Genomic DNA, 25,578 nt, shown 5'->3' on the forward strand with positions numbered 1-25,578 from the left:
CCCTTGCAGCTGGGAGAGCATGGGGCTGTACGCGGCCGCCGCGGCGGTGCTGGCAGGCGTGGAAAGCCGCCAGGGCTCCCTCAAGGGGTTGGTGTATTCCAGCAACTTCCAGGTAGTGAGGCCGGGGGCTGGCAAGCCGGGCTGGGGAGCGGGGCCTGGCCGGGAGGGAGGGCGAGGCGAGGCGAGGCCCGCGTGGGGTGCAGCGGGTGTCCCCTGTGTCGTGCAGAACCTGAAGCAGTTGTACGCTCTGGTGTGCGAGACGCAGCGCTACTCGGCCGTGCTGGACGCCGTCATCGCCAGCGCTGGGCTCCTTCGCGCCGAGAAGAAGCTGAGACCGCATCTTGCCAAGGTGAGCGGCGGCCAGAGGCTGTCACCCATGCGTGGCTCTCACACTTCTTTCTGGGGTCCCAGTTAAGCTGGGTCAGATGTGATTCCCCTTGGAGCATTGCAGGAAGGGCTAAGTAGGACGAAGGCGCAAACTAGTAGAGGCTGAGGCTACCTACCGGACAGGGTGATGATGGCAAGGACTCCGGTCGGGGTCCAGAGCTCTGCTGGCGACCTGGGGGGTGAGGTGGGGAGAAGGAGCTTCAGGCATGGGGCAGGACACGGGGTTTACATCTGCTCTCGTCTCTTTACCCGCCTGCCTGGATGCCTGTCTTTTTGTAATGCTGGGAGATTGAACCCAGAGTCTCCAACAAGCCATAGAAGAGTTCTCCCACTGAGTCACACCCACAACACCTCATTGGACAGCATCACTAGACAGATGCTCTATATTTGAGCAGTACCCCCAGCCCCTCACTGGGAGATTCTAGTTGGGTGCTTATTGCTGAGCTGCAATCCCTATTTCTTCTCTGGTGGATACTAAGCAAGCTTCCTACTCTACTGCTGAGCCCTTGCTCTCAGTCTGTTGACTGGTAGATGCTAGGCAGACTTTATACTGAGCTATGTGCCCAGCTTTTGTTGAGTTTTTTGAGACAGGGTCCCGCTAAGTTGCTCAGGAAGGTCTTAAATTGGTAACTTAAGGTTGATGTTCAACTTGTAGCTGCCACCGCCTCCGTTGCCTCCTCTTCCTTCTCCCCCTTTCGTCTTCTTCGGATTTTAGAGACAGGTTTTCTCTGTGTCACCCAGGCTGTTCTGGAACTCACTCTCTAGATCAGGCTGACCTCAAACTTACAGAGAACCACTTGTCTCTGCCTCTTGAGTGCTGGGATTAAAGGCACCATTACCCAGTTAGCTTGTAGTTTTCTTGCTTATGCATCTGATGTTGCTGGCATTATGGACATTTGCCCTAACATCATGCCATTAATTTCTTTTGTGATCTTGGGCAAGAGAACTCTATTGACATGATCATCTGGGCAGGTACCTACTTCTCCCACTGGAGGGTTTTATGGTGTTAATATTGTTTTGTGTTTTTTCCTGTCCAGGTGCTAGTGTATGAATTATTGCTGGGGAAGGGGTTTCGAGGGGGTGGAGGCCGATGGAAGGCTCTGCTGGGCCGGCACCAGGCAAGGCTCAAGGCTGAGCTGGCTCGACTCAAGGTTCATCGGGGTGTGAGCCGAAACGAGGACCTGTTGCAAGAGAGCTCCAGACCTGGCCAAGGTGACTTGGAGGCTGAGGGGCGGGGCGGGAGGGTAAGGACCCTCAGAAGGCTTGCCTCCCTCCCCACTTGACCACTGTGACTTCTAGCCTACCAGGTGCCACGGTTCGTGCGTGTGAACACGCTCAAGACCCGCCCTGAGGATGCGGTCGATTATTTCAAGAGACAAGGTTTCTCCTACCAGGGTCGGGCTTCCAGGTGAGAGCTGAACATCATGCCTGGGTGCCTTCATTTTCTTCTGTGTCTAGGTTCTCAAGGAAGTAGGAGTCTGTTAGAGGAGAGACTAGGTGTGTGTATGGGGGCGTAATGTGGGGGGGGGGTAATCACTGCTTTCTCTAGATGCTTTTCCTACTTTCCCAACAGAATTTTCTTTGTTTTTAAGAAGGATGTTGCTTTTGTTTTAAGTGACGCACATGTCTGTGCGTGGGTGTGGGCATGTGCCTGAGGAGGACACTGGACTGCTGGACACGGTGCTAGGAACTGTGTGTAGGTCCTCTGTGCGGGCAGTGTGTCTTCCTAACTGCACAGCCACGTCTCTGGCCCTGGCAGCAGTTCTCTGCAGTCTCTTCTGAGACATGTTTTTTTTTTCCCCCTGAACCCTGGTGTTCTTGCGGTTCTTGTTCTGTATTCTGTGACCCTCTGTTTGCTCTCCAGTCTAACTGCCCCCCCTCCCCCCACCTTTCCGTTCTCCTGTCTAGATCACAGCCTCTTCAGCTCTAAGCCAACACACCACAGGACACACCTTTAACATTTGAGAGACAGAGGCACGAGGTCCAGGGTCCAGGCCAGCCTGGTCTACAGAGTGAGTTGCAGGACAGCCAGGGCTGCACAGAACCCTGATTTGAAAAACCAACCCAAACAAACAAACCCATAACAATGTGTAGTCTGTAATCTTAGGGAGCAGTAAAGGGTTTCTGAAGGCTCAGTGACCAAAACTAATTCAGAATTAAACATGTACTGGAGCCAGCATGTTCTTAGCAACATGTATTGATGTTGCACGGTGTGAGGTCATATAGCCTGGACTCTGAACACACAGTGCTTGCACTTTGTACTGTGTGTCCCCGCACAGCCCACTGACACTTCAAGAAGCACCTTGGCACAGCTTTGAGACTACTGCATAGTAGAGACTGCAATGTTTTACTGCATACACGGTCTAAATACAGAAAACAAAGATTAACATTACCCTGCTGTCAAACTGCCGTTCTTAGTCATCAAAATAGTCTTTGGATTGCATTGCATTAGAATGTCTAGTTTGTTTGTTGTTTAAATTGGTGTTTAGCTGGACAGTGGTGGTGCACACCTTTAGTCCCAGAACTTGGGAGGCAGGGGCAAGAGATCTATGAGTTGAACGCAGACTGGTCTACAGAGTGAGTTCCAAAACAGCCAAGGCTACCCAGAGAGACCCTGTCTCAAAAAACAAAACCAAAAACTAAATTAAAAATTAGTATTTGATCTGTTGACTTGAGTTTTACAAAAAAAATTATTGGATAGATTTTGGCTTTAGATCAGGACAAAACTCTCAACTATTTTCAAATGTCCCCCAACACACTTCTGTCATTTTGTGTCACATATTTATGTAAAGTGCTGTTCTCTAACATTTATAAAATCAATATACCAACCTAATTTAAACTCTTTTAATTCTCATTAGTGTATGTTATGTGAGGACATGCCTGTGCCACGTGCCCGTGGTCAGCTAACAGACTTGCAGGAATGGGTCTTCTCTGCCCCTCTGCGGGGTCAGGCATTGCCTCAGGTCCTCAGACTTGTGTAGTAAGTGCTTTTACCTGGTGAGCCACCCACTGACCCTTGCAGCTTCCACTCCTTTTCCTTAGAGGCAGGGGACAAGGCTACATACCTGTCATCCCAGCGCTGGGAGCTGAGATAGGATTGAGTTCCAGATCCTGTGTCAATAAAACAAACCAGACCTAGAGCTAGAAACGCAGCCCAACAGCTAAAGGGCACACATTGCTCTTGCAGAGGACCTGTGTTCAGTTCCTGGCACCCTTGTTGTGTGGCTTGTAACTCCTCCTCCATGGCGCACTGATGCCTCTCGGTGTCTGCTCTCACATGAACATACCCACACATAGATGCATAATTTAAAACAACAACAAATCTTTTTTAAAAATGAAAAGCAGGAGAGTTAAGGGCACAGACTGCTTTTCTAGAGGACCAGAGTTTGGTTCCTAGCAGCCACGTGGTAGTCACAGCTATCTGTAACTCCAGTCCTAGGGACTCCGACTCCCTCTTCTGGCTGTCTACAGGCACTGCATGCATAGTGGTGCACAGACAAAGCACTTCAACACAGAAAATCAAAAGGTTAAAATCCAAACCTAACCGGTGGTCTTCCCCACCAGCCTGGAAGACCTGCGAGCTCTCAAGGGGCAGCATTTTCTTTTGGATCCCTTGCTGCCTGAGCTTCTTGTATTTCCTGCACAGACAGATCTGCATGAGCATCCACTCTACCGTGCTGGCCATCTCATCCTGCAGGACAAGGTAGGGAGGTGGGAGGAGAGGGAGGAAGTATGGGGAAGTGACTGCAGGGCTCTGTGTTCACCCAGCTTCCTACCATCTTGTGTCCTGCTAGGCCAGCTGCCTCCCAGCCATGTTGCTGTCCCCCCCGCCAGGCTCCCATGTCATTGATGCCTGTGCGGCCCCTGGTAACAAGACCAGCTACATTGCAGCCCTTCTAAAGAACCAGGGGTGAGTGCTGGTTATGAGCTTGGAGGCCGAGGGAGGGTGGTGCGGAATCTTGCCTTTTGTAGGGGAAAGTCTCACTAAGTCCCAAGCCAGGCTATTGGTTTGAGACAAAACCCCCTCAGCTTTTGGGGTTGTCTGTGGCAGTGACCCCTATAGATGACTTAAATATGTTGTGTCCTAGCTTTTTGGGTCCGTGTGATAGTGTATTGGGGATTGAATCCCCGAAGCATGCTAGGTAAGCACTCTCCCACTGAGCCACACTCACAACCCCTCACTGGGGGGTTCTAGGTAAGCCCTCTATTGCTGAGCCACGCCCCAGACCTGTGTCCTGGCTTAGCACACATTACAATTTGATGATATCTAACTGTGGGCCTCTGTGTTCCATAAATGTTCAGTTCAGGGGCTGGCAAAATGGCTCAGTGAGCCCTTGCTGCTCTACCAGCACCCATGTCAGGTGACTCACAACCTGTTTTATCTCCAGTTCCATGGGTTCCCACAGCCTTTTCTGGCCTCCACAGACACGTGCACACATGTGGAAACAGACGCATAGAAGGAAATTCTCAGTTCATTCTGCCTCTGCTCTTTTCCCTAGGAAGATCTTTGCTTTCGACCAGGATGCTAAGCGGCTGGCAGCCATGGCTACATTGCTGGCTCGGGCTGGGGTCTCTTGCTGTGAGTTAGCAGAGAAGGACTTCCTGACAGTCTCTCCCTCTGACCAGCGTTACAGCCAGGTCCAGTACATCTTGCTGGATCCTTCTTGTAGTGGCTCTGGTGAGAAGGGGACAGTGTGGCTCTGGTCGTAGGCCTGTAGCAGCTCAGATACCGGAGATGCCCAGTTAGTCTTGGTGTTGCTTTGGACTTCTAACTGCAAATGCTCTCATCTTTAAAATGGGGGTTTGGGTGTGGAAATGGCTTCATAATTGCAGCTCTTTTTCCACAGGCATGCTGAGCCGGCAGCTGGAGGAACATGGGGAAGGCACACCTAGCAAGGAGCGCTTGCAGGCCTTGGCCGGGTTTCAGCAGCGGGCTCTGTGCCATGCACTTAGGTTCCCCTCTCTACAGCGCCTAGTCTACTCCACGTGTTCCCTTTGCCAAGAAGAGAATGAAGATGTGGTCCAGGCGGCTCTACAGCACAACTCGGGGACATTCAGGTAGTGGTCCCCAGGTCTGAGGTCACAGGCTGCTTCTCACCAGGGTCTGAGTCTTCCCCTTCTCCACAGGTTGGCTCCTGTCCTACCCACATGGCCTCACCGAGGTCTGAGTACCTTTCCAGGGTCTGAACACTGCCTCCGGGCTTCCCCTGAGACCACGCTCACTGGTGGCTTCTTCATTGCTGTGTTTGAACGTGCAGAGGAGGTGCCAACGTGAGTGAGGAGCTGAGGCTTTTGTTATTGAGGCAGTATCTGTGTAACCCTGGTTGACCTAAACTTACTATCTAGGTAGACCAGGCTGGCTCCAACCTTTTTAGATCTGCCTCTGCCTCCTGAGCTAATGTGTGTGCTAGCACATCTGCTAACCTCTGGCCTCTTCTTCCAGCCCAGCCCCACAGACCAATGCAGTGGATCCAGAACCTCTCAGCCAAGCCCCAAAGAGAAAGAGAAGACGCAAGGCAGCAGCTGGTACCAGCACGCAGCCAAGCACATAGGCACTGAGTGCCCTACAGCCAGCAGGACCATGCTTACTGTGGGAACCCTGCTCTTCTGGGGAGGGAAGATGATGTCCCGGCACTCTGTGTCCCTCCCTCTTTGGGCCCAGTCCTACCAGTCAAGAGTTCTTCGCTTCACAAATAAAAGGCAAACTCACATCTATGACAGATCACAGTTTTATTTTTAATGACATAAGCAAGAACAATCTCACATTCATACTAAAAATCTCAGCTACACTCACAGGAACTCAGTCTGTGGTGGGAAGCCCCAGCCTCCCTGTCCCTGTCCAGCGTGAGCACGGACAAATGTGCTCACACACCGAGGCTACTCCAGGATGCCTCCGCAGGGGCCCTGGATACAGGCCTGCTGTGGAGCTGAGGTAATTAGCTCAGACTGAATTGCAGGGAGGCCCCTTCCTTACCTGAGGCACAGGTAGAGGCTTCGTGTTCTGACCCCACCCATCCCCATCCTCACAGGCATTTGGGACCTGAGGTCCAGCTCTTCTCTAGCCCCACACAACCCAGCCTAACCCCTGCCATAAAACATTCAATCCCAGTCACAAAGGGAAGGGGACCAGGGACAGCTACATCACACTGTTTATAAAAGAAGAATCACACTTATACGACATGTCTAGAAGGAGCTCTGCCCCCGTAGGGGAGCTGCTGGGACAGCTGTGAGCCCCTCCTTCACACAGGCATAACTATACAGCTAATTCTACTATTCAATAGCATTTATACTTAACCACCTCAGTGAACCAAGCTTGAAGGAATTTTAAAGGCAATTTAGCTTAAATACAAAAATAAATTTTATTTTGTTAAAAAATGTTTAAATATTTTTTTCTTTTAATTTAGACACACGCATTCATACTTCTCTCAAAGAGGATGGACATGGCAGCCAGGCTCTGGGGCTGAAGGGTATGGTATGGTTTTGGAAAGAAAGACAGGCTAGGTAGGACCCTTTTGAGAATACAACTAAGGACTATATTACGTGTAGTTCATTAATGTAGAACTCCAAACACAGGCAGAAGCTGCCCTGGCCTGGGTGGGGTACATGGGGAGGATCAACAGAGGGAAGTCTTTGCTCCCAACAGGCTCCATCCCCTGGGCTGCCAGGCCTTAAGTCAAAACACTATTGAGAATTCAGGAGTCAGCACTGTGGCTGTCACGCGGTGCCACTTTCAGCATTCAATTAGCTAGGCCCAGGAGGGCCCAGGTGACATTAAGTCCGGCATTACCAACATGCCGCCACACATACAATTCAATTCTTCCTCCAAACTCGATTCAAGGAGCAACACACATTAACATCAGACAAACACAGTACAAGGCTTGGAAAATACAATCCCGAAGAGGCAAACTGGCCCGTGGGGTAGCGGGCAGGTGAAGAGGCAGCGAGAAGCAGTGGTGGGCGGTCTGGTCTACCTGCCCCAGGTCTTCCTGGAGCAAACTTCTCCCTCCCCTGGCTCTGCCAGGCTAACAGTCTTGAGCCACCAACCTTTTAGAGGCTGTATCAGCAGAGGGCTGGAGATAAACAGACTTGGCAGAAGAGGCAGAACAGTGCCCACTGGGGTCTCCAAGGCAAAGCAAGATTCACTGCCATTTAAAAGGAATGAATCTCACAGAGGACCGGTGAAGAACAAAGCAGCAAGAAATAGGGAGAGACCCTGAAGGAATCAGAGGAAGAGAACCACTTCTTATGGCCAAACCAAGCAGGCAAAGCTTAGGGACATTCCGTTTCCCCCAACCCCACCTCATGTGTATTAGGGATCCAAGTAGGTGCCAGCAGAGATGGTGCCCAAGGAAAGGGGGAGGCTGCCTAGGTTACACACTAAACAAGCGCTGGGGCAGCAAGAGGACAATATGTACAGATGTTTTTTTCAGTTCTCCAGCCTAACCAGTTTGACTGTTCAAGTAAAGTACTGGGCTTCTGCCCCTCCGTGGGGCACTCGCTTCCTCTAGAACAGAAAGGGCCAGGCTGCCACTTCCACCCTGGCGATGGGCTGGGTTTGCTATGGAATTTGAAGGGTCAGAGGCTCTTCCTAGCAGGTGCTGAGGTCCAGATTCAGGCAAGGGATGGGGTGTGGAGACAAGAGGCAGGCTACTTCTTTCGGGTGTGCTGCCTTCGGGCCTGAAGTCGCTGTCGAGCCCCTGGGGTCTTGGATCCCGCACCAATGGAAAACGAAGGGGCTGCTGATCCTGGAAAGAACAAGACCTTATCAGGGCAGCTGCTACCACAGAAAATGTGCTGATGCCTTCATCTGGGAAGTCAGTCAATAGCAAAACCTAAGTGTTCCATTAGGGCTTCTGAAACCATTGGGAGCCCTCACAGCTCTTGGCTGGAGAGATGGCTCAGTTAACAGCACTGACTGCTTCTTCCAGAGGACCTAAGTTCAATTCTCAGCACCAACATAGATAGCAGCTCACAACTCCCCTATTCTAGGGAATCTGACACCTTCACATAGATGAACATGCAGGAAAACACCAATACACATAGAAATAAAACACACCAGCACTTGGCTCCTCAAATACTTGAGTTTCCTGAGAAGATTTAACTTTTGCTGTCCAACTTCCTTCCCTGAACCCTGAGGACCAGCAACCTGCTATATTCCTAATCACTCCTCACTCAAGGGACAAGGACACCATGTTGGCAGCAGACTGGTGGCTTACCAAAAGGTCCAACTCCAACAAAGCCTTGGGCAGGTGTTGAAGAGGCCCCAAATGAGAGGCTGCTCCCTGTGGTGCCTACGCCTGGGGCAGGGGCACTCTGCCCGAAAGTAGGTGTAGATGTGCCTAAATGGGAGACAGAAAAAAGTTAGAAACTAGACCATTATCAGGCCTATCCCCAGCACCCAGAGCTGATGAAGCCAGCCTCTGCCACCTCTCCATTATGCAACTGCAGTGAGATGGGGGAGAGGGCGAGGCGCGCTGTCAGGTTAATCCCTCCCTGGTTCCCTGCCCCTTCTTTCTCATTCATCTGTTGGGTCCCCCTCCTTCCCAGGATGCTCTGCTGTGTGTAATGTCTCAGGGCTGTCTCTCTCTGATGCTGCTTCCAGACCACTTCTCTCCCCTCCTACCTCAAACACCCAATTCCATTGTTTTGCTGTTTTTGAGATTGGGTCTTCTGCTATGTAGCCCAACTACACAGCAGAAGTAGTTGGCCTTCAACTCTCCAACTTCCTGCCCAAACCTAAGTGCTGGGATGGCAGGCATGCCATACCACACCCAGGCCAATTCCCAAGGTTTGGGTCCAGGACTCTTCTTAACAGTTCTGGTCCTTTGGAGCGTCATCTATCAATCAATCACCTCCCCCACCGAGGATCCTGAATCATCACCATTCTTAAGTGACTTCACAAGACTCAGGACCTTTTAGTGCTAATCACACACACACACACACACACACAGCCTGAGTATTATCTGGTGTGTGTGTGTTTGCACCAGAGTATACTCATCTATGGGAGAGTACAGAAGCCAGAGGTTGACACTGGGTGCCTCTGGAGCCTCTCCCTGAGCTGGAGCTGCCTATTTTGGGTCTCCTGACCATCGAGTTCATGCGCTCTGCCTACCTCCACACCCAGCATTGGGATTACAGTTTACCACTGCCTCGCCAAGCTTCTTAGCACAGGAGACAATCAGATCCTCACCCTTCAAGCATCAGGCACTGACTACTGAGCTGTCTCCCCAGCCCCATCCACCCACTTATTCCCGAGGCTGCAAGCCTTCCACTGTCTCTCATTACATCCCTTTTCTCATGTTCCCAACAACTCCCTCAACAGATCTGCATCCTGCCCTTGGCCATCTTCCCCAATTCACAAGAGATTCTCTCCTATTTACCAAAGAAGTCAGCGGTTCTTAGGGCCAAAATTCACCCTGCACGCAGCAGATGAGACCCTTAAGCTTAAAATTCTATTGTGACTTCCCTGTACATTTAAAATCCAGACAATGAACCTAGCTATGACCAACCTTGCACTCTGCCAGCACTGCAATCTCCTGCCAATCGTGCCTTATTCTCTGCTCATGAACCTACCTTCTGCTTCTGCCTCTATGCCCTGACAGTACCCTTCCCTGCAGCCTGCGGTCGGTAGATGTCTATCACTGTAGCATTTGGGAAGTTGAAGTAGGAAGATCTTGAATTTGAGGGCAGCCTGGGTTACACTAGGAAACAGTATCAAACACACACATATACAACACAAACAAGGAGCCAGTGAGATGGCTCTGCGTGAAGAAGACAAGTGCAGCACAAGCCTGGCCACCTGAGTTATAGTCTCAGAATTAAGAAGTAGAGGGAAAGCAGAGAACCAACTCCATAAAGTTATATCCTGATCCCTATCTGTAGACCATGGTAACGTGCATGTACACATAGACACGCATGGTGGACACACACACACACTATAAATTACAACAGCTGAGAAGATGGCCTGGTGAGTTAAAAGTCTTTCCTGTACAGCATGAGCAACCATATGAAATAAAGCTACGGATGACCATATACACCAAACATCTTTTCCTTTCATTAATAAACCAGATTCAATTTCTAGCACCCACACAGCAGCTCACAGGTCCCAGGGATCTAACACCCTCTTCTAGCTGCTGTGGGCACACATGTGGTATACAGATATACGCACAGCCAAAAGACACATACACATAATATCTATCTTTTAAAGTTTTTTTTTTTTTTTTTGGTTTTTCGAGACAGGGTTTCTCTGTGTAGCCCTGGCTGTCCTGGCACTCACTTTGTAGACCAGGCTGGCCTCGAACTCAGAAATCCGCCTGCCTCTGCCTCCCGAGTGCTGGGATTAAAGGCGTGCGCCACCACGCCTGGCTTATTATTTTTTTTTTAAAGTATGTGTGTGCATACACAATGCAGTGCCCATGGAGGCCAGAAGAAGGCATCAGACACTTGAAGCTGCAGCTATAAGCAGTTGACAGCCACCTGGTGTGTGTGCTAGGACTAAATTTGGGTCCCCTTTAAGATCAGAAGTCTTACCCACTGAGCCATCTCTCCAACCCTCCAGAAACCTTTCCTGACTACACAGGATTTCTCCCATGCTAGTTTGGATTGCCAGTTGGCCTATAACAATGCAGACAGACTATTGTGCACTCACCCTTAACAGGCTTGCCAAACTTACCTCCAAACACAGGCTTGCTTTCAGGTGTACTGCCCACACTGAAGGCAAAGGGTGAGCTCTGGCTGGGTGCACCCAGGGTGTTCTGACTCAGACTTCCAAAGGAGGTGGTGGTGCCCGTGGTCCCACTCTGTCCAGATCCAAAGCTGAAAGTTCCAGAGGTGGAGCTGGTGCCTGGGGTAGCATTAAGCCCAAAGCCTCCACTGCCAGCAGGAGCTGCTGAGCCACCGAATGTGAATGGGGATGGAGCAGAGCTGCCAAACAGAGAGCTGCTGCTCCCACTGTTGGTGGTCTGTGTGGTGGTAGCAGCGGCGGCAGCAGCACCAAAGCCAGATGTGGTAGCTGACCCAAAGGAGAACACAGACGTGGTGCTACCAAAAGCTGGCTGAGTGCTGGCAGGGGCGCCAAAGGTGGAGGCTGCGGCTTTCAACCCTCCAAAAGCTGGCTGTGCAGCACTGCCAAAGGTGGCTGGTGCTGGGGCTGCCGATGGGGCTGAGGCCACGGAGTTGCCGAAAGTGAACGAGCTGCCAAAACTCGGGGCAAGTGCTGGCTTGGTGGCCCCATCGGTGGCTCCAAATGTGGGCTGTGAGTTGGCTCCAGGGTAGGTGGGGAGTGCAGGCTTGGCACTGGAGCTAAAGGGAATGTTGAAGGTGGGGGTGACAGTGTTGCTGAAGGTCAGCGTGGGCTGGCTGGTGGTGGTAGGGGCCGAGGTGGAGGTGGTGAGGGTGCTGCCAAAACCACTGAAGCCACCACTGCTATTGCTGGCAGCAGTCTGGGTAGAGCTGGCAAGGGGCTGGCTAAAGGAGGTGCCTGCTACAGATGCTGCTGGGGCAAGAGGCTTGCCAAACTGGAAGATGGAGGCCAGGGCTGGGGCAGAGCTAGAAGTAGTAACAGGGGGGGCTCCCCCGAACAGAACTGACTGGGAAGTGGAAGTCATGGTACTACTGGCAGTACTTGCTGCAGTGGTCACTCCAAAGCCAAAGACAGGCTTTGAGGCAGAAGCTGCAGTGCCAGAGGCCACCGTGGAGGTGGCAGTGCCCAGGCCAGTGAAGAGAGGAGCTGATGTGGCTGTAGTGGTGGCTGTAGCAGTTGTCTGCTTCAGGGAGAAGGGAGTTGACAGGGGCATGGCTGTGAATGGCTCCATCTTGTGAAAAATGGGCTTGAACGCGGGTGTGGTGCTGGCTGTTGTGGAAGGGGCGGTGCTGGATGAAGCTGTAGTGGCGGCTGAGGAGCTACTTGGTAAGGGGCTATCACTCTCACTTTTAGGTGTGGCTGGAAAAATGGGCTTAAACATGGGAGAAGCACAAGCCGGAGCTGGAGTCACAAGGGAGGAAGAGCTGGCAGGTGGACTCAGCATCCCAAACAGCATGCTGGGCTTTGGGGTCGGGGAGGAAGCTGTGGAGGCTGGGGTGCTGACAGACTGCTCAGCCTGAGAGACTCCAGAGGACTTGCTGTCAGTGAGTGGGGTTATAGATGAAGCAGAAGCCAGCCCCAGGAAGGTGGCTGCAGGTTTGGAGTCTGAAGAGGTGCTGGCTAGGGGCCCTGCCAGTGGTGAGACAAGAGGGGCCAGGAGGCTGGGTGTCTTCGGAGGTGAAGGGGCTGCAACTGTTGCTGCCTCAGCAGGTTCTGAGAAGAAAAGGAAGTGAGGTGAGTCTTGAGGATGTCTGAGGGTGGCACTCAGCACGCCTGCCCCCTCCAGCAGCCTGACTGGAGCTGCACATGTGGCCATGATGGAGAACGCTACGCCTGCAACTGTCTGCACTGCCTTACCTACTCATCTCAAAGAGCCACCATGTTTACCACCCCAGCAAAACGGTGCCTGCCTGCACTCTAGTGTGAGAAGTCAGCTATACAGTGTGTGCATGTGCAGTAGCACGAAGGCACTAGCTGGCAAGGTTCACCAGCCTTACCCAACACCTTCAATTTATCAATGACACAGACTCAGGGCAGCTGCCTTTGAATCACAGTATTACAGCTGTCCCTGTGTATTTACAGACCAGGACATTCTGAAGCCTCACACTGCCATCATGTCAAAAGCCTGTAACCCTAGGGCACTGCTCTGCTTACCCGAGGATGATGGGGCTGGAGACTCCTGCATCTTCTTCAAGCTCTCCAACAGTGGGTTAGAGCTGGGAGCCGGGAGGGAGGCTGGCGAGGCAGCAGGCCCCACAGTGGGCAGGGTGAATGTGAAAGGAGGGCTGGTGGCAGGGGGGCCGTCAGCGGCTGAGGCGGAAGCATCATCTGGAGAGGAGAGACAAGACTCTTACATGGGAGCTCCTTCCTTCCTAACCTCACTGCTGGCTCCTGGCCTGCGCTCCAGCACTCGGGACACAGTAACATTATTGTCACAAACAACAAAACTTCCATGTCCCGTGGTTAAAGTATTAGTGACAGTTCGTGGTAATAAGACCCCTGGTGGAATCAGGAGGGACAAACATCTAAGAGCTGGTTGTAATGGTACACATTTGTAACCCTACACTTTGGAGGCTGAAGCGGGAGGAGGATTATGACCCTGAAGACAGTCTTGGATAATGAATGGAAAATCAAGTATTCTACAACTGCTCTTCCAAGGAAAGCTAAAAGGAATACAGAGACACTGTGGAGCACACTGCACCCAGCCTTACCTGGCTTGTCCTCCAAGACCTTGTTAAACCATTGCAGTGAGGCTTTCCTCTCCATGTCCAGGTCTTCAGCAGTGATGGAATAGCCAAGCTCTGGGGGTGGAGGCTGCCCAAGAGAACGGAGGCAGGTTAGGCCAAGCCCAAGATGCTGGAGACGACCCTGCCCCTCAGACTCCTGGAGACTAAAAGAGCTGAGAAGGATACACAAGACATACCAAGGTGAGCTGGTCCCCTCGCCGGGAGGGCAGCAGTTGGATCTTGCGTTTACGTTGCCCAGAGCTGCCAGGTGTGGGTGGGGAAGTCCAGGAGCTCTGCTGCTTCCCAGTGGCTGTATCTGTAACTACAGACAGAAACACAGGCTTGCTGACCTCCCTACTCAAGGACAAGACGATCTTCCATGCCCCACCCAGAGCAACACAGTGAACTTCCACTGGAGATGCTCCTCTCGGGCCCCATGGCTTCTCTACCTACCCTTTTCTCCTGGGGACTCCTTGTCTGTCACCAAGGGAGGTGAAAAACTGGACTGCTGACATGGCTCCTCCTCTCTGTGGGGATTGTGAAAGCTAGATGTTATTTGGGAAGGCCTGGAGATGGCACAGCACCTCACACACACACTTGCACACTCCCATGGCTCTAGTGTCAGCATATCACCATGTGGCAGCTCTTGTAGAAACAAAGGCAGGCAGTTGTTATGGGCCATGAGCAACCAGCCTTTAATCAAATATGGACCAGGGATCTGCAAAGCTTCCCTCAGAGCCTGCCATGTCCAGGCCCCAGACTGCAACTTCAGGCTCTAACAGCGGATTAGTGCTAGGAGCTAGGAGTGAAGCTGGTAAGAAAGCAGGCCCGTGACAGGCAGACAGATAGACAGACAGATAGGGAAAATAAAATAGACTGGGTGGCAGGTGAGGCCAGACACAGACAGACCTGATCCCTGAGGGAGCCGAGCTCCAGTGAAGGGTGAGCTGGGGCCAGGGACTCAGGCTCCCTGCTGACCCGGTCCACTCTGCACTCCACTCCCAGTGGCCTCTGCACCACTCCCACTGGAGTATGAGACAGAGAAGGGACCCCAACCATCAGTTGCTCACACTGTAGGACAAGGACACAACTCTAGCAGGCACTTTGCTGCTCTTGTATGGTTTGACTCTGATTTGCTGAGTCAGATAAAGCAGCCCAACAGCTAATCCTTGTTAAACCCACTGCCCCTGTCCACACAGAGTGACCAGAAGGGACCGGTCATCACCTTGTCTTCTTGGCTGGCCTCTCTGGCGTCTGGGAGCGGGAGGAAGCTGGACTGGAGAAGGGAGAAGATGTGGGACCACTCCTTTTCCACAACTGCAAGTCAAGCAGAGAGACAATCTGAAACTACTACTGACAATACGGCTATGCAGGCAGATATTCTGACCTGGCCAGGCAGGAAGGCACACACCTTTAATCCCAGCACTAGGGAGGCAGAGGTGGATAGATTTCTGTGAGTTCAAGGCCAGCCTGCTCTACATAATGAGTTCCAGAACAGCCAGGGTTACTGAGAGACTGTCTCAAAAAACTAAAAGAAAAAAAATCAAGAAACACAGCAAAACTAAACCTTTCTGAGAGACTGGAGAGATGGCTCAGTGGTTAAGAAACACTTGCTGTGCTTGAAGAAGACCCATGTTTGGTTCCCAGCATCCACACCAGACTGCTCATAAATACTGTAACCCTGTTTCTAGGAGGATGGATGCTTTCTGGCCTCACACAGGCTCAAGTAAATAAAAATATCTTTCTTTTCTTTTTTAAAGACCATATCTTACTGCATAGCCCTGGCTGCAATTTACTATGTAGACCAGGCTGGTCTTGTTAGAGTATTCCACCACATACTGCAAAATAATAAATCTTAAAAAAAGAAATAAAAGGACTGGAAAGATGGCTCAGCGGTTAAGAGCACTGGCTGCTCTTCCAGAGGTCCTGAGTTCAATTCCCAGCAACCACATGGTGGCTCACAACCATCTGTAATGGGATCAGATGCCCTCTTCTGGTGTATCTGACAGCTGCAGTGTACTCATATACATAAAAATAATATTTTGGGCTGGTGAGATGGCTCAGTAGGTAAGAGCACCCGACTGCTCTTCCAAAGGTCCTTAGTTCAAATCCCAGCAACCACATGGTGGCTCACAACCATCCGTAACAAGATCTGACTCCCTCTTTTGGAGTGTCTGAAGACAGCTACAGTGTACTTACATGTAATAAATAAATAAATCTTTAAAAAAAATAATATTTTAAAAAAAGAAAGAGGTAATACTTTTTATTCATTACATATTCTAACAAAAATCATCTACAGGGCTGGTGAGATGGCTCAGTGGGTAAGAGCACCCGACTGCTCTTCCGAAGGTCCAGAGTTCAAATCCCAGCAACCACATGGTGGCTCACAACCATCCGTAACGAGATCTGGCGCCCTCTTCTGGAGTGTCTGAAGACAGCTACAGTGTACTTACATATAATAAATAAATAAATCTTTAAAAAAAAAAATCATCTACAGTAAAAAGTACAGCCTCTATTTTTGCAGATTCTGATATTCCATGAATATGAGTATTAGATACAAACTGGGCATGGTGGTGCAAGCTGAACACCTAGTGCTTGGAGGCTGAGGCAGGAGGATCACTACTAGTTAAAACCCAGCCTGAGTTGCACAATAGCCAGGGATACATGAGACCTTGTCTCAAAAGGCAAAAGCAAACACCAAGGGCGACTGATCTACCTGCAGGAGCCTATGCACCTTCTGGTGTCAATACCAATACTGGATCCCAAGTGTGCCTGACAGTGGAGCTGCCTGGCTTCTCCACCTATGGGTGCTAACGATCTCTAAACAAGAATGACATCTACTTCATAAATCAAAGCTTACACTAAATCCTACTTGCCTATAAATCTCCTTTACATTCCAAAGGGAACAAACCCTTTCTAAATCAGTACCATTTACTGCACTGGTCCACCTGCAGGTTGCTCCATCTGGACCAGGTTTGCTTTCTGTTCAGTCCCACTGATCTCGTTCATTTGCTTTGTATTCCAGTTAGCCTACAGACAGGTTCAGTGCAAAGCAACAGAGGGTAGGCTGCATCCTCTGCTCCTGGCCCTGAGACATACCTGTGAGATGCCACGGGTGGAGCTGTAGGAGCTGGTGATGGCATTGCGGCTAGAGCTGGGGATGCCTCCTGTGCACGCACTAGTCAGGGAGCTCACAGAGGAGGTGCGAGACCGTTTGTTCAAGTGGTCATCTGAGCTCTGGGAAGCCAGACTTCTCTTCAGGGAGCCAGGCCTAAGAGAAAGGAAGAGGTGTACACGCGCTACTGCAGGTGTGTTCTGTTATTTCCTCCACGGTGCCTCACCTTTCTGAATAAACCTGAAAGACCACCACAATGTTCCTCAAGGCCACTGTCAGCAGATGACATGGCTGCCTATGTCTGACGAAGTGACTGGGTAAAAGCACAGCACGGGAAACACTAACAGGAAGGGTTACGCCTTGACTGTGGTGTCCTGGGGACAAAAACGTAATGTCTGTCAATGATCCCTCAATAAAGCTGCTAAGAGAAAAATCATTAAGCCTCTAACCGAAAGAGAAATCTCCCATAATCCTTTCTGTCAATGTGTGTTACCTAGCCCTACTATGGTATGGTCTTCTTACCATTTCCCAGACAACAGCATCAACCACAAACCAGTTCGCTGACAACTGCAGCAGAGGCAGCCAATGTTCCCCTCCTTCCACCAGCACACCATCATCTTGGCTCGTTCCCAGATGCCTGTGCCTCCTCTAGGCTGGAGCCTCCAAAGCCCCTGTCAGGCTTTCCTACCTCGGCAGTCCACACTGTGTATGCATGTCTCCCACGGTGCAACACAGTGAGCTGAGTGCAAGGCTTGACAGAGCCTTTTTACCACACTGGAACCTATGCACCTTCTATGCAAACTTCCTCTCATACACTTCATATCAACACTTCCTGCCCTGCAGAAGCCTGTGGTCCATTTGTGAAGGATCAACTGCACCATGTTAGTGAAGCAGAGTGAGACGGAGCAAGCACGAGACACTGGCTGACTGCTTTAGTTAGTGGTTTACTTAAAGCACTGCTTACCGCCCATATCTAAGCATCACTTCACTTGCTACTTGGAACAGAATACCTGGAAAACTACCAGTTTGTTGCCCTTAACAACCTGACCACAAGAGTTTACACCTGTCATCTATAATACACCTTTAAAACAAGCCGACTGCTCATACGCATCTGTAAAATCGATCTTGCTTATTCGTCCCACCTCATAGTTTAGATTAATAAAAGATGAGAATATGGGCTGGTGAGATGGCTCAGTGGGTAAGAGCACCCGACTGCTCTTCCAGAGGTCCAGAGTTCAAATCCCAGCAACCACATGGTGGCTCACAACCATCCGTAACGAGATCTGGCGCCCTCTTCTGGAGTGTCTGAGGACAGCTACAGTGTACTTAAATATAATAAATAAATAAATAAATAAATAGATGAGAATATGAACGGGCCCAGGAACAACCAAGATCTTTTTAGGAGTTATCCTGGCCTCAGTCAACTAGTGACATCTCTCTTCTCTCACAGCTATCAGAATACTTACTCCAAAAAGATTACCGCAACACCAGCACAATAAACAGTCATTGTATATACACAACATTAGCACAATATATATTTATCTAAAATGTCATTAAACATGGAAAAACCTGGAAAGAAACTGGAAAGGAAATATCTAGTCATGGCAATTAGAATGTTCCTCCAGATGTGAAGTGGACAGTGCAGACAGTAAAGAGAGGTGACAGGGCAGCCACTGTCAGAAACACTTTTCCCAACCAGCAGTATCCCGTCACCGAGGATCTCACGAAGCTGCAGCATCCCATCACTGAGGATCACTAAGCAGCAGCATCCCATCACCGAGGATCACTAAGCTGCAGCATCCCATCACCGAGGATCACTAAGCTGCAGCATCCCATCACCGAGGATCACTAAGCTGCAGCATCCCATCACCGAGGATCACTAAGCTGCAGCATCCCATCACTGAGGATCACTAAGCTGCAGCATCCCGTCACTGAGGATCACTAAGCTGCAGCATCCCATCACTGAGGATCACTAAGCTGCAGCATCCCGTCACTGAGGATCACTAAGCTGCAGCATCCCATCACTGAGGATCACTAAGCTGCAGCATCCCATCACTGAGGATCACTAAGCTGCAGCATCCCATCACTGAGGATCACTAAGCTGCAGCATCCCATCACTGAGGATCTCACTTACTTAGGCACAAATGCAGCAGGGACTCCGTTGGCCACAAGGGGCTCGAATGCTGAATGTCCGCTCCCACCGCTATCATGGCGCCTGTGATAAATTAAAAAAGTCCTTCATGAAACAGCATGCCCGTCCTCCCAGCCCCCTTCATTCTCTGGATCTTACACAGTGGAATGAGAGAACTGACGCTCCCTCACAAGCTGTGCTCTGACCACCATGGCCATGAGTGAACTAACTCACAACAAACTGGTAAGAAAACTGAAAGCATTTCTTCATACTCCTGGGGCCTAGTATACATTTCATGCTAAATAAGAAAAGGTTGTTTCGCCGGGCATGGTGGCACACGCCTTTAATCCCAGCACTTGGGAGGCAGAGGCAGGCGGATTTCTGAGTTCGAGGCTGGCCTGGTCTACAAAGTGAGTTCCAGGACAGCCAAGACTATACAGAGAAACCCTGACTCGAAAAACCAAAAAGGAAAAAAAAAAGAAGATTGTTTCAAACCATTCAGTTCTGTGAAGTGCATCACTCTAAGACTGACCTGGTAAGTAAGGGACAAAAAAAGAATCTCCAAAATGCCTCAAGTATTCAGGTGTACCACACGGAGGAAAGACATCTTTAATCAAGTTCTTGTTATTCTGTCCAAACTACACCAGAACATATTCCATAGCCTCAGGCTCCTTTAAACTTCCAATGCTTCTGGCTCAGTCTCCACGTGCTGGGATTACAGGAGCCAGGTACACACATGGTGTCTGTGATCACTGCTACATTCCAACCACAGGGAAAATACCAACTCCTCAGCTACAGATGCACCAGGGCCAAGACACTTTCCTGGACCAACCAGTTATCATTTCCTCCCTGGCCATCGGCTCAGTCCTGCTTAGCTATGGGACATCAGCACAACTGCTTACTCGCCATTCCTGCAACTCCTCTGATAGCCTTTAGTCCATAAATGCAGGGGCCATTTCTTTAGATTTCCTTAACTAGTGTGAGGCACAGCAATGCACATATATAATCCCAGCAGCACTTGGGAGGCTATGGCAGAACGATTATGAATGCCAGCCTAGCCTGGGCTACACAGTGGCCTGGGCTATAAACATTGTCTCACAAGGAAGTCAAGAGCAGAATCTCCTTCACGTCCTTTTGTCGTCCAGGTCAGCTGTATGTGGTCCAGACAAAGGGGATGACAGCTATTCTTCCCAGGTGCGTGGTGCACCGCATCCTAAGAGAGCACTTCCTCATTACACCAAGAGACCGCCTCATTTCTAACACTCTACTTCCTGCTCTCAGAAACTTATGATGTTATTACCTTGTTAACTAACCATTTAACTAAGTAGCCTTGCAGCGGGTGCTGGCACATGGAGAGGAGAAGGCCTGCCTAGGTAGCAAGTGGGAGGCCAGGGCTACAGAGCAAACAGTCTCAAATACACCATCCCAGTAAAACACAGTGGGGGTTGGAGAGCTGGCTCAGTGTGAGCAGGGTGCTTGTCACCAAGCCTGATGACTTCCTGGCCCACATGGCAGAAGGGGAGAACCAATTCCTCCAAGTTGTTTTCTGGCTTCCACATATCTTCTGTGACAACTGTGTATGCCTTCCTGACCCCCCACCCTCACCCTGGCAATTAAGTGAATACAATGTAATTTTAAAATTTCAGAAGTTGAAAAAAAGCTGGGAAAAAACCCCCAGCTCAGTAGTTTAGAGCACTGGATGTTTCTGCAGGGGACCCAGGGTCAATCAATTCCCAGCACCTACACTGAGGCTCATATTTACCCATAACTCCAGTTTCAGGAGCTCTGAACTTCTGAACATTTCTGAACTCAATGGGCACCAAGCATATAAATAATAATAATAACCCAAGCCCCACACATACCCCTACGTATATATACATGTCTATCTTTAAGTATGTACGTGAACATAGAAAAACGTGTTACCTTGAAAGTCCCATAACTAAGAGGAGTAAGGGCCTAGCACACAGTAGGTGCTTGATAAGCGTTTGTTGAACTACAAAAAAAAAGGTAGAGGGCTGGGTCTATGATCAGCAGTACAGCCGCTGCCTAGATTCCTCCACTGAGGAACCAGGGGGTTGTGGCTTGGCAATGAACACTTGCATAGCATGCAGCAGGCCCTAAGTCTCCTCCCAAGGACCACAAAACAACCACCATAAAAACAAAGGTCCTGTATCTCCTGATGACCCTCTCCAACCTTCCCTCTGCACACTTATTCTCATTAAGTTCCCATATACTAAAAAGAAAATTGGTTCTGCTCATCAATGACAGTCCTACTATGCCTTTCATTCAACAACACTATTGCTATTTAACTAAAACAACAACAACAAAACCAAACCAAACAAACAGAACCACACAATTGGAGGGGAAAACTGAGCATTTACTTTTGAGAATAAAATTTCACAGACTAGCATCCAAGGCAGAGAGCTGGTCACACAGGCTGAGGATCCCACTTTTCGAGGTAGAAGGGCCCAGAGTTCAAGGCTAGCTCGGGTTGTAGAATAGAACAACCTGCTTCAGAACACTGGGAGGGGAAGGGCGAGCTGAGTCGGGTGGGTGGTGGGTGAGAGCCAAATGCCAACGCAGGTTTACATGCATGAGGACTGAAACTTACCCAGCCCCTGCTTTAAGAGGTAAACAGTATTAAAGCCTTAGTACCAAGCTGCTCCAAGGCTCAGACTGGAGCTGGCCTCTACACCTCCCTGGTAATCACCACCACTTGAATTCTCTGGAGCCCCCACCCCCACCCCCGGGAAGGCAGTGTAACACCATCCTGAGACTGCCTGTTACCTTCTCTTGTTTTCCTGGCCGTCAAGGTGCAGCTGGTCTTCCTCTGCCACTGTTCTTTTCTTCTTCTCCTTGAGGGCGTTCAGGACAGTCTCCTTTGCACAAGGATCTGGGGCATTACTCGATGGTGAAGACAGTGTTGTATCCAGTATCTGCTCTGACCTATAATGAAAGACAAGATCCTGGAGACAGGATATTTTAACTCCCATGCATGTACAGAACAGAACGGAAACTAGAAGCTAAACGACAAGCAAGCACTACGTGTACAAACTACCATGACTACAGGTCAGGCATGGTGGCGTGAGCCTTTAATCCCAACAGTGAGAAGCAGGAGGATCATCCTGAGTTTCCAGACAGCTTGAGCTACTCAGGCAATTTTAGGCCAGCCTGGTCTATGAATGTGTGCACGCATGCACGCTTGCGCACTGGAGAAATGGCTCTAGCATCCTGCATACCCCTAGAGACACAGCTCCAAGGGAAAAAGGCCAGCTGGGGCTTCAACAGCTAGACCCAAACATGAGCCCCAGGGTCAGCGAGACTCTGGCCTGAAAGGAAAAAAAGCGAGAGCAATAGAGTCCTGAGGCCTTCTTCTGGTGTCTACACAGGTACAGAAGGTTACTTGCACACACAAGTTTGTATACACACACACACACACAAACACATACACGTACTCACATTGATGAGCGGAATAGCTTGCTGTCTGGAGGGGCAATCCTCACTGTCACTGGGCTGCACACCATCCTGGAGTTCCGTGGAGACAGCACAGCCTTCTTATGGCCACCATTCCAGCAGACGGTTGGAAGTGCCCCAAGCAAGGAATACTGGGCTTGCTGAATGGGATATCGTCTTCGGGGTGTTATAACAAACCGACTGGACAAAGGCCCACAATCTCTGTGGAGAACAGGAGACAGGACACTTGATGGAACCACAGTTTTTTTTTATTTTATTTATATGAGTACACTGTAGCTGTCTTCAGACACACCAGAAGAGGGCATTGGATCCCATTACAGATGGTTATGAGTCACCATATGGTTGCTGGGAATTGAACTCAGGACCTCTGGAAGAGCAAGCAGCCAGTGCTAGTAACCACTGTGCCATCTCTCCAGTCTGGAACCACAGTCTTAAAAGAACACCAAATTCAAACGACTGCAGAAACAAGAGGCATTAACACTTCTTTTCAACCTCTTATTTTTCTGTTTGACAGTGCTGGTAGCAGAACCCAGGGGTGTGTGCATGCTGGACAAAGCACTCTATGACACTAACAGCTCAGACTTTAAATTTCTCTAAGCAACAGAGAACGTAGCATTTTTTGGCACATTTCTCCCATTTCATCCAAAGGCAGAAAATATCAGTTGCTTAATGGCTGTCTCTACCACAGACTTCATCAAATTAAGAGGGAAACTGAAAACCTTGCCCACACGGGTACTTCAGAAGAAAAGCACGTGAAGTTGGGATGTGTAGGAATAGTTTTTTTTTTTTTTTTCCTTTCCCCCAACAAAGCATCAATACACAGCAAAAACCAAACATTAAGAGGTATTCATCACCTCAACTAAGCAGACTTATCAAGGCCAGTGAAACGTCTTGTGAAGGAGCTTGCTGCCAAGCTGGAGACCTAAGATCAACCTCACACTCACGTGGAAAGAGAAAAAGGACTCCAGCAAGCTGTCCTCTCATCTCCATGTGAATATGCAATTAAAAAAAAAATGCTTTTATCCAGAATCCGGGTTGAGTGTAGTGGAGCACACCTGTAATCCCAGCATTTAGTAGGTGAAGGCAGGAGGGTCAGCAATCCAAAGTCACCCTCATGAGTTCAAGGGACAGCTCAGATACATGAGATCCTGTCTCCAAAAAAAAAAAGAAAAAGAAAAAAAACCCCAAAGGCTTGGGAATAGGTAGAGGGCTTGCCTGCTATGAATGAAGCTGTGGGTTCCATCCCAGCACAGCATACAACCTGGTGCAAACCTGTAATCCTATCAGTGAACTCCTCGCTCAGAAGACGAGGCAGGAGGATGAGTTCAGGCTCAGCCAAAGAACGGGGTTGAAACTAGACAGCCTATGCCACCAAATACCCTCCCTTAAAAAAGAAAAGAAAAAATAAATAAAGAGAAAAGAGAGTGATGGGAAAAAAGGGGGAAGGGCGTAGGGATAAAAAGAAAGGGAAAAGGCAAAGAAAAGAAAAAGGGAAGGTGAGTTAAATCTGATTTACAGGTTGAGCCCTAGGTCAAATCCGCGGCCGCAGAGACCCCATCCTGGGAAGATCGCCGGGGCTTACCGGTGGGGCGGCCTCCGGGAGGGTCGCAAAAGCGGGGTGGGGAGCGCGGGGTAGACGTGGTGGACTCGCTGGACCGCCGAGGCCGGAGGCGGGGAGCGTGCGGGTGGGCGGCGCCCCGGCCTCTCCCTTGAGTCCTGCCGGAGGGCAGGCTCGGGCGGGCCGGGCTTGCCCAGGTAGCTACCCATGAGTAAGAGCTCAGCCGGGTCGGGGCCTCCCAGCGGACTGCGGGGTTCGCAGAGGCTACCGTTGACTGGTGACTTGGCCGGAGGGGGTGAAGCGGTGAGCGCTGGCCGCGGGTGACGGCGCGCGTCGCGCACGAAGGACGACAGGGCCCTCGGGCCGCGGGGTTCTCGGCTCAGGCCCCACCAGGCCGCGCTCGCCCCCACGGCCAGCCAGGCCAGCGCGGCCGCCGCGGGCACCAGGTAGAGCGCGAGGCCGAGCAGCGCTAGGCCGAGGGCCGCGGCACCCGCCGGTCCTCCGTAGCCGCGGGCCCGGCTCCGGCCTTCCCGTCCGCCTAACGGGGGCCGCCGCCGCTCGCCTCCGTCAGCCGCCGCAGCCGCCGGAGACATCGCGGCTCCGCGCCGCGGAGCGGACTTAAATATCCCAGGGTACACCGCGCCGCGCGCCGCCGCCGACGTCACTGTCGTCGACGCGGCGCGCCGGGTGGAAAGGGGAAACCGCCGCCGCGTGCGGAGCCGGGCGCGAGATCCCTAGTTTGAAAAATTACAGTTTGGGTAGGCGGATCGGTGCACGCCTTGCCTCTCAGAACGCGGGAGGCGGAGGCAAGAGGAGTTCCGTGAGTTTGAGTCCAGCCTGGTTCACAAAGACAATTCCAGCGCGGCATGGAGACATAAAGCCTGTCTCAAAACAGCAAAACTAAAAAAACAAGAAAAGAAGAAAAGTACAGCCCGGTTTTGACGCTGGAGGTTTCCCTGACGCTCCTGAACTGCAGAAGAGTGATGTTAGAAATCAAGGCACAGAACAGAGATGGGGGGCACGCGCCTGTAATCCCGGCATTTGGGAGGTGAAGGCAGGAGGATCCCGAGTTCTAAGTCAACCTGGGCTACTTAGTGAGACCCTCCCCGTCTAAAACAAAATAAAACCCGATCAATCAGACCTTGTATTGGAAAAGGCCAATCAGGCCCTGTGTGGAGGCTCACTGTTTATCGCAGCGAGGTCAGTTCCAGACCTGCTGGAGCAACACAGTGAGACCCTGTCTCAAAATATTTTTTTTTTTTTCGAGACAGGGTTTCTCTGTAAAGCCCCGGCTATCCTGGAACTCACTTTGTAGACCAGGCTGTCCTTGAACTCAGAAATCCGCCTGCCTCTGCCTCCCAAGTACTGGGATTAAAGGCGTGCGCCACCACGTCCGGCTCAAAATAATTTTTTAAAATGTGTGTTTTGCTTGAATGTATGCTGGGATTACATTCACACCATCACATCTTACACTTGCGTGGAGGTTGAGGGTCAACGGCAAGTGTCTTTCACTCTCCTTTTTTTCTTTTCTTTGTTGTTGTTGTTTTTCGAGACAAAGTTTCTCTGTATAGACTTGGCTGTCCTGGAACTCACTCTGTAGACCAG

General features: G+C 50.6%; 2 protein-coding genes across 3 annotated transcripts; one reads left to right on the top strand and one right to left on the bottom strand.

The window, feature by feature from the left end:
* Window positions 1-6,102, top strand: Nsun5 (NOP2/Sun RNA methyltransferase 5). 2 transcript variants are annotated; one of them, XM_021162006.2, is made up of 10 exons: window positions 1-112; window positions 227-349; window positions 1,425-1,599; window positions 1,687-1,795; window positions 3,952-4,090; window positions 4,182-4,297; window positions 4,887-5,065; window positions 5,235-5,445; window positions 5,515-5,658; window positions 5,831-6,102. In XM_021162006.2, exons 1-10 carry the CDS (start codon window positions 20-22, stop codon window positions 5,937-5,939), a joined length of 1,398 nt encoding a protein of 465 aa, XP_021017665.2. In that variant the 5' UTR covers window positions 1-19; the 3' UTR covers window positions 5,940-6,102. The 2 variants fall into 2 exon arrangements, with proteins under 2 accessions (XP_021017665.2, XP_021017666.2); XM_021162007.3 differs by having other exon boundaries at window positions 4,887-4,966.
* LOC110294039 (nuclear envelope pore membrane protein POM 121) lies at window positions 6,099-25,142 on the bottom strand. The gene is made up of 13 exons (XM_021162005.2): window positions 23,998-25,142; window positions 22,401-22,616; window positions 21,729-21,887; window positions 18,945-19,025; window positions 16,795-16,966; window positions 14,921-15,012; window positions 14,149-14,222; window positions 13,893-14,017; window positions 13,681-13,783; window positions 13,124-13,297; window positions 11,060-12,682; window positions 8,604-8,726; window positions 6,099-8,132 (listed from the first exon to the last, which is right to left on the bottom strand). Exons 1-13 carry the CDS (start codon window positions 24,564-24,566, stop codon window positions 8,035-8,037), a joined length of 3,609 nt encoding a protein of 1,202 aa, XP_021017664.2. The 5' UTR covers window positions 24,567-25,142; the 3' UTR covers window positions 6,099-8,034.
* Between the last annotated feature and the right edge of the window lie 436 nt (window positions 25,143-25,578).

The sequence above is a fragment of the Mus caroli genome, unplaced genomic scaffold (assembly GCF_978045245.1).
Source record: "Mus caroli unplaced genomic scaffold, Mus_caroli_1 scaffold_4, whole genome shotgun sequence".
NCBI lineage: Eukaryota > Metazoa > Chordata > Mammalia > Rodentia > Muridae > Mus > Mus caroli.

What these genes read in the sequence shown, in the direction of transcription:
- Nsun5 (XM_021162006.2), top strand. Translation starts at nt 20, where the DNA reads ATGGGGCTGTACGCGGCCGCCGCGGCGGTGCTGGCAGGCGTGGAAAGC. An exon ending in TGTATTCCAGCAACTTCCAG is followed by an intron (nt 113 to 226) that starts GTAGTGAGGCCG and finishes TGTGTCGTGCAG; the next exon opens with AACCTGAAGCAGTTGTACGC. An exon ending in TCCTTCTTGTAGTGGCTCTG is followed by an intron (nt 5,066 to 5,234) that starts GTGAGAAGGGGA and finishes CTTTTTCCACAG; the next exon opens with GCATGCTGAGCCGGCAGCTG.
- LOC110294039 (XM_021162005.2), bottom strand. Translation starts at nt 24,566, where the DNA reads ATGTCTCCGGCGGCTGCGGCGGCTGACGGAGGCGAGCGGCGGCGGCCC. An exon ending in GGCCAGGAAAACAAGAGAAG is followed by an intron (nt 19,026 to 21,728) that starts GTAACAGGCAGT and finishes AATTTATCACAG; the next exon opens with GCGCCATGATAGCGGTGGGA. An exon ending in GGAGTCCCCAGGAGAAAAGG is followed by an intron (nt 14,018 to 14,148) that starts GTAGGTAGAGAA and finishes TTCTGTCTGTAG; the next exon opens with TTACAGATACAGCCACTGGG.